The 7,842-nt window shown below is 45.2% G+C and overlaps 1 protein-coding gene and 1 long non-coding RNA gene across 2 annotated transcripts in view; both read left to right on the top strand.

Moving 5' to 3' along the window:
* Window positions 1-684, top strand: part of LOC123986644 — a 2,125-nt gene extending 1,441 nt beyond the window's left edge. Inside the window, exon 2 of the long non-coding RNA XR_006828919.1 lies at window positions 11-684. This is a non-coding gene — a long non-coding RNA (uncharacterized LOC123986644). The remainder of the gene's footprint in view (window positions 1-10) is intronic.
* A 1,329-nt stretch (window positions 685-2,013) lies between these two features.
* The window catches only part of abcf3 (ATP-binding cassette, sub-family F (GCN20), member 3), a 14,401-nt gene continuing 8,572 nt past the window's right edge, over window positions 2,014-7,842 (top strand). Inside the window, exons 1-6 of the mRNA XM_046075008.1 lie at window positions 2,014-2,196; window positions 3,666-3,813; window positions 5,413-5,489; window positions 5,612-5,667; window positions 5,836-5,933; window positions 7,572-7,694. Of these exons, the coding sequence (XP_045930964.1) occupies window positions 2,124-2,196; window positions 3,666-3,813; window positions 5,413-5,489; window positions 5,612-5,667; window positions 5,836-5,933; window positions 7,572-7,694 (575 nt within the window). The 5' untranslated portion in view covers window positions 2,014-2,123. The remainder of the gene's footprint in view (window positions 2,197-3,665; window positions 3,814-5,412; window positions 5,490-5,611; window positions 5,668-5,835; window positions 5,934-7,571; window positions 7,695-7,842) is intronic.

The raw sequence follows: 7,842 nt of genomic DNA, 5'->3' as shown, positions 1-7,842 counted from the left end.
ACAGCGGAAGGTTTTCTGCGGGGTGCAATGTTTGTCATAACACCGGCCCTGACGGTTTTCCCATCCCATCCTTTCCAGAGCCGTTAAAGTTGGATTTCTACTTTTCCCCGCCGGAAAGTCCAAACAAACTGTCTTTAAAGTTACTTTAATCGACTCGTCAGAGACCCGCCCGGTCCACCGAGTCCGGTTCCCGGGCTCTGGGGCTCACTCACCGGCCCTGGTGGTGTCCGTCAAGTCGTGGTTTGCGGCGCTCCGGGGGAACTCCTTCAGCTTCCTGCCGCTGATGTTCAGGCACCCGGTGGCCGAGGCTTCGTCCAGCGCCCGGTCCAGAGAACGGTTCCAGGACGCCGGACCAGCCGGACCCAGTCCGTTATTATTCCCGACTAAAACACTCCCGGTGCCACCGCCGCTGCTGCCGCCTCCCGCCGCGAAATTGAGTCCGGTGTTGTCCGCAGACCCCAACAACACCGAGGCCGCCATTACACACTCCGGCTGGTTAGCTCACAGTGCTAACGGCTAATCTCCCACCCTAAACTCAGAAGCGGAGCATGCGCAGAGCGGAGCTGCGGGAGACGCGGACTGGACAACAGATTTTTATTTTATTAACATTAATATTATTTTATTATTAATACACAACACTGATACCACATGTCAACATAATGAATAAAAACATAGAAACATGTATATAATAATTTCTGTTATTACATGTCATTTAATTATTATAATAGTTTAACTGAAATAATAACACAATGTGCCGGTGGAAAGGAAAAGTATATGTTAAGAAAAGAACAAACCCCAGGAAATAAACTTAGGCAGCACCGTCCAAAAGAAAAGTCACTACGTGCTTTATGGGAATATTAATATTAAAACATTTCAGCCATGAAATGAAAACTGATTTAAGTTCTTAAAAGAACATTTTGTCATTGTCAAATTTAGAAAACATCTTATGCCATCTTGCTTTCTGTCTAAAATCTAATATCTTAATAATATTTAAATCCTTATAAATTTAAATGATCTTCTAACAGTGTTGTTAGAATAAAGCAGATCTTTAGTAATATTAAATATAAATCACTCCTTTGTCCTGTCAAAATTATTATAGATTACAGAAATGATTATTCATCATCAAGCATTTTAAAGTTGTACCTGCTGGAGATGAAGTCTGATATCTATATAATTTTATTTATTCTATATTATTTTATTTATAAATTATGTATTGATTGGATAATCTGTAACACTGCTTCATATTTTTTATGAAACAGATTTTATTTGTTTGTTAAATGTAGTGGAAGTAAAGTATAAAGTACAAAATAGAAATATTAATTAATTAATTAATTAAAGTAAAATACAAGTGCCTCCAAATTAAGCACAGTAGGACTGGAGTAAATGTACTTTCCACTATTAGTTTTGAAAATGTTTGAAAATATTTGTTGGTTTTCATAACTATAATAAAGTAAAAAAGTAAAACAAAAAATCTAATTTTAACAAAGGCTGTGTAGTTTTGAAGGATTTACCTTAACAGCATAAAGCCACAAACAAACAATAAAATAGAAAACAACACAGGATGCATTTGGCCCAGAAATTAATATAAGTTTATATTAGTCTGAATTTTATGACAAAGGGTTGGTTTTTTTAAATAAATAAAGAATTCTCAGAATCAATGTTATTTAGTATTTAGCCCATAAGCTGTATATAAAGATGTGTCCATGTTCTCCGGACAAATAAAGTTGATTTATTTGCTTTTCCTCTCACAGAGAGAAAATGCAACCTCTGATAAAAATGATTATAAAGTTTTATATTAATTTAACTACACGAGGCTCCATGAAATGATTAAAAAACAATGAAAGAAATATAGTGACGTTACATTTCTCCTTGAGAGGGTGAAATTTCCTCCAAATACATAAAATATTTAATAGACTTTCCCTCCAGAGGGGATCAATAAAGTTTCAGGAGGGATAATAATTACAGGACAACAATCCCAGGCACGTGCTCGTTGTAGTAGCAGAAATCAACCTTTCCTTCCCGATGTGGCTCCTCTGTAGGCCCTGAAACTTCATCCCCCAGAGTTCACAGCGCTGTCGCATATTCACGCATGCGCGCCGCCGCAGTGTCCAGGGCCGGGTATCATGGCGACGTACGTGGACATCCTGAAGAGCGAGTTTCCTGAGATCGACTCGGAGGTGTTCGACTACATCACAGGTGAGGAGCCGGGCCCGGGGCCGCCGGGGACCGGGGACAGAGCCGCGGCCTGCCGGGAACAGAGCGCCACAGGCCGGCCTGTAGTCCGTCTGTTAGCCGGGGAGCCGCTTCTCTTAGCTAACAGAGCTAACGAGCTAACGGGGGGAACACCGGTTAGCTCGGCATGGCCGGGTGAACCCGGGTTAGCCAGACCTAAAACAAGGCTAATTATAGTCCGGTTTGAGTGGACCGAGCCCCGAACACTGACCCGCAGGAACCGTGGAGGTAGAGGAAGTATTACTGGAGAATTATAGTAGTATTACTGGAGTATTATAGTAGTACCACAGGAAGTAGTACCGTGAAGACTGCTGGAGTTCAGGGCTCTGCTCACTATAAAGTTGTCGTTAATTCACATGACCTGGAGAATGACTGTGAGCTCGTGGTCATTAGAGGGGGGTTGTCAGTGGACGTCAGCTGGTTGAGATCATGTGATTAATCAGAATCCACTTTATTAAGTGTGTGGACGCTCTGAAGCCCACACATCGGTTCTGAAACTCCCAAACATCAGGACCGGCCTCAGAAACCCAGGACGGGTCGGGCTTCTCGCCTGAGTCACGCTGTGACATCACTGGTGGGCGTGGCTACAGGTGCGACAGGGACGTTCTGCTGTCTTGATAATCCTGCTGGTAGCCAGAGGTGACATCATGCAGGTAGAGGGGTGGTGGCGAGGACACCTGACCCCGCCCAGCTGTTTTTGTGCTCACAGGTTCATCACAGAGGGCAGTGCAGGTGTGCGGTGGCGTTTGTGATCAGCCCAAAATGACTCATGTCCCTCCAATAATGACCTCCACGGGCTCCCCGAGGTCTCCAGAATCTAATCCAAGTCCCTAATGCTGCATACAGAGTGACTGCTGGGTCTGCACCATCTACCTAAACTCCATAATCCAGCCAGTGTCTGCTCTGTAAATATCGGCATGGGGTTAGAGTTGAGGAACCCGTATCTGTCGACCGCCAGCTGAAAGTCAGGAGGACGTTATTCACGCACATCTGCACAGCCTGCGTCTACTCAGCTGGAAGAGATCAGTTAAAGAAACGTGAGAAGTCGACGTGAGCTCGGGAACGAGCAGCTCTGAGGTGAAGAGGAAAAATATTATTATAATCAACACATACGGAGACGATATGTGTGATCGGCTGCTCGATACAGAGCACGTAATACATTTCATGTACCATTGTGTACTCGTGTTACTGTGAATGTAGTAGACAGCAGGACCTGGTGCTCTGCGCCCCCCGATGGTTTGTCTGTCAGAGAGCTTCGTTCGTAGAGCCGCTCTGCGTTTGTTCACCTGAAAGACTGAAGTTTGTAAAGTTGTGTTGTAGCAGGTAGTGGGTTTGTTTCAGTCCACATCAGGATCCTGGTTCAACTCATATTTAGGATTTGATGGTCAGACTAAACATACGTTCAACCAGCTGACTGTAAGTGTGTGTTTCAGGGGTTCTGGAGAGCGGCGGAGCAGACTTCGAGGATGGGGAGGAGGTCTACGAAGCCATCGGAGGAGTCCTGCAGGGAGTGTCTGCTGACAGCAAGAACGAGGACGACGTCCGAGACATCTGCCTGCAGATGTTCAACACCCTCAAACTGTAAGACGTCACGTCTTCTATAAGCTTTATAAGCTCGGGTTTAGAAACACAGCCGACCCTTCAAGCGTCAGCGCCTCCTCAAAAATCTGTTGCTATCAGACGCTCGCAGCTGCTAGCTTCAAACAGTCTGCAGACTGTTCTGTTTATTATTCCTTCTGTCAGTGTCAGGAAGCAGACAGCAGTCCAAAGAGATTCACTATACTATACAGAAGTATTGGGACGCCCCTCCGACTCATTGAATTCAGGTGTTTCTGTCACTTCCGTATAAAACCAATCACCTCGGCTGCAGACTGCTTCCACAAACATCTGTGAAAGAACGTGTCACTCTCAGGAGTTCAGTGAATTTAAGCGGGGCACTGTGATTGGCTGCCACCTGTGCAATAATTAAGGGATTAAGGATGGGACGTCAAGGCAATACTTTTGGCAATATGTGTAAATATCAGGAGTAAGGTGAAGTGGCTGACTGGAGCCAAGTGGGGAGTCGCCGACACACACTTTAAGAAGCACCCAGCAAGACAGTCCGTTCATTTTAACTGAAAAATTATTTATTTATCTATACTTGGGTTGACTTTCCAGCACCAAAAAATATAAAGATTAAAACTGACCAACACGTGATTAATATCAGTAATGCGGTCAGAAAACTGTTGCCATCCAGCTCATCCACAGATCCTCCCTATCTAAGGACAAACCTATCAGCGGCCTGGAGACGCATCAGAACTCACAATATCAGAAACTAACTCAAAACATCCCTTTCTTATTTAAATTAAATTCATTATGGACGTCACAGTGGTCGAGTGGATAGCGCTGTGGCCTCACAGCAAGAAAGTCACGTGTTCAAACCCCGGTCGTCCCGGCCTGTCTGTGTTTGCATGTTCTCCCCCGTGTCTGCGTGGGTTTTCTCCGGTGCGCCATCAAAAACATGTTAGTTCTTCAGTCAGTGCAAGATCTGGAGTCGGTCCGCGGGCGCTGCCCACCGAGGGATGGGTTAAATGCAGAGAATGAATTTCGCTACATGTACGTGACAATAAAGTATCTTATTCTTAAAGAACTCTGAGAATGGCTCCAACATAACGCGTCTCCAACGGCAATAACGTGTTTTATTCGAGAATAACATGTTTTTTAATCAGGAATAACACGATTTTAATCAGGAATAACATGTTTTTTCAGGAATACTATGTATTTTAATAGGGAATAACATGTTTTAATCAGGAATAACACAATTCTATTCAGGAATAACATGTTTTTTCAGGAATACTATGTATTTTAATGGCGAATAGCGTGTTTTATTCAGGAATAACACGATTTTAATCAGGAATAACATGTTTTCTCAGGAATACTATGTATTTTAATAGGGAATAACATGTTTTAATCAGGAATTACATGTGTTTTATTCAGGAATTCTATGTATTTTAATGGCAAATAGCGTGTTTTAATCAGGAATTACATGTTTTTTATTCAGGAATAACATGTTTTCTCAGGAATACTATGTATTTTAATGGCAAATAGCGTGTTTTAATCAGGAATAACACAATTCTATTCAGGAATAACATGTTTTTTTCAGGAATACTATGTATTTTAATGTTGTCTGTCTCCCATCAGGAATAACCATCATGGCTCTCAGAGGCAGGTGTTGTTGGATGCTCCGGTGCAGCTCTCCCAGATTTCTGCAGACAACGGTAACATTATATCTCTGTGTAAACACACCGTACTGCATTTAAACTTGTAATAATAGTTAAAGTTTAAGTTAATAATATTTGATATTGCAGACCTGAGGTCACATTTTATCTCTCCTCTCCAGTGACGGCGTCTGACGATGTTCAGGGGATCTGGATGATGAAACGTTCTCAGAACACAGTGAGTCGTAATATTTATTTTATTCACTGTATAAATGATAAAAACTAAAAACAAGCTCAGAAATAATAATAATAATTAGTTTTCAGACATTAAACAATTAGTTGTTGGATTTGAACATGTGACTGTCTCATTAAACGCATCACTTCCTGTCTCTCTGTGACTCATCAGACGGTGGATGCAAAGAAACTGGAGAAGGCCGAGGCGAAGCTGAAAGCCAAACACGACCGCAGGAACGAGAAGGACTCTCAGAAGACCTCCAGTCCACTGTCAGTGCTCACCTGTCCTCCTTTCACCTGTCCTCTGTTGTCTCTCACCTGTTCTCTTCCTCACCTGTCCTCTGTTGTCTCTCACCTGTCCACCTCTCACCTGTCCTCTGTTGTCTCTCACCTGTCCTCTTCCTCACCTGCCCTCTGTTGTCTTTCACCTGTTGTCCTCTGTTGTCTCTTACCTGTCCTCCTCTCACCTGTCCTCTTCCTCACCTGTCCTCTGTTGTCTCTCACCTGTCCTCTTCCTCACCTGCCCTCTGTTGTCTTTCACCTGTTGTCCTCTGTTGTCTTACCTGTCCTCTTCCTCACCTGTCCTCTGTTGTCGCTCACCTGTCCTCTTCCTCACCTGTCCTCTGTTGTCTCTTACCTGTCCCCCTCTTACCTGTCCCCCTCTCACCTGTCCTCCTCTCACCTGTCCTCTGTTGTCTCTCACCTGTCCTCTTCCTCACCTGTCCTCTGTTGTCTCTCACCTGTCCTCTGTTGTCGCTTACCTGTCCACCTCTCACCTGTCCTCTGTTGTCTTTCACCTGTTGTCTCTTACCTGTCCTCCTCACCTGTCCTCTGTTGTCTTTCACCTGTTGTCTCTTACCTGTCCTCCTCACCTGTCCTCTTCCTCACCTGTCCTCTGTTGTCTTTCACCTTTCGTCCTCTGTTGTCTCTCACCTGTCCTCTTCCTCACCTGTCCTCTGTTGTCTTTCACCTTTCGTCCTCTGTTGTCTCTCACCTGTCCTCTGTTGTCTTTCACCTGTTGTCCTCTGTTGTCTCTTACCTGTCCTCTTCCTCACCTGTCCTCTGTTGTCTCTTACCTGTCCTCTTCCTCACCTGTCCTCTGTTGTCTCTCACCTGTCCTCTTCCTCACCTGCCCTCTGTTGTCTTTCACCTGTTGTCCTCTGTTGTCTCTTACCTGTCCTCTTCCTCACCTGCCCTCTGTTGTCTTTCACCTGTTGTCCTCTGTTGTCTTACCTGTCCTCCTCTCACCTGTCCTCTTCCTCACCTGTCCTGTTGTCTTTCACCTGTCCTTTCTCACCTGTCCTCTGTTGTCTCTCACCTGTGCACCTCTCACCTGTCCTCTGTTGTCTCTCACCTGTCCTCCTCTCACCTGTCCTCTGTTGTCTCTTACCTGTCCTCTTCCTCACCTGTCGTCCTCTGTTGTCTCTCACCTGTCCTCCTCTCACCTGTCCTCTGTTGTCTCTTACCTGTCCTCTTCCTCACCTCTCCTCCTCTCACTTGTCCTCTGTTGTCTCTTACCTGTCCTCTTCCTCACCTGTCCTCCTCTCACCTGTCCTCTGTTGTCTCTCACCTGTCGTCCTCTGTTGTCTCTCACCTGTCCTCCTCTCACCTGTCCTCTGTTGTCTCTCACCTGTCGTCCTCTGTTGTCTCTCACCTGTCCTCCTCTCACCTGTCCTCTGTTGTCTCTTACCTGTCCTCTTCCTCACCTCTCCTCCTCTCACCTGTCCTCTGTTGTCTCTCACCTGTTGTCCTCTGTTGTCTCTCACCTGTCCTCCTCTCACCTGTCCTCTGTTGTCTCTTACCTGTCCTCTTCCTCACCTGTCCTCCTCTCACCTGTCCTCTGTTGTCTCTTACCTGTCCTCTTCCTCACCTGTCCGCCTCTCACCTGTCCTCTGTTGTCTCTCACAGAGTCCTGGAGGAGGCGTCGGCCAGTCAGGCCAGCAGTAAGAAGGACAACCGAGTCGACCAATCAGGGAAGAACCGCAGCTACGACATCCGCATCGAGAACTTTGACGTTTCATTTGGAGAGAGGTGAGTTTACGGATCAGTCAGCCAATAGTTAATCAGAGACAGAGGACGCTGTTTCCCAGCTCGCTGCTGTCCATCCAGTGTTAATAAAGTTTAATTTCCACCTGAGAAAATCACGTGTTTACATTTACACGCCGCAGACGTGTTGAGT

The sequence above is a fragment of the Micropterus dolomieu genome, linkage group LG17, assembly GCF_021292245.1.
Source record: "Micropterus dolomieu isolate WLL.071019.BEF.003 ecotype Adirondacks linkage group LG17, ASM2129224v1, whole genome shotgun sequence".
NCBI classification, from domain to species: Eukaryota; Metazoa; Chordata; class Actinopteri; order Centrarchiformes; family Centrarchidae; genus Micropterus; species Micropterus dolomieu.
Note: the sequence above shows the minus strand (reverse complement) of the source record. Positions and strands in the feature narration are given on the sequence as shown.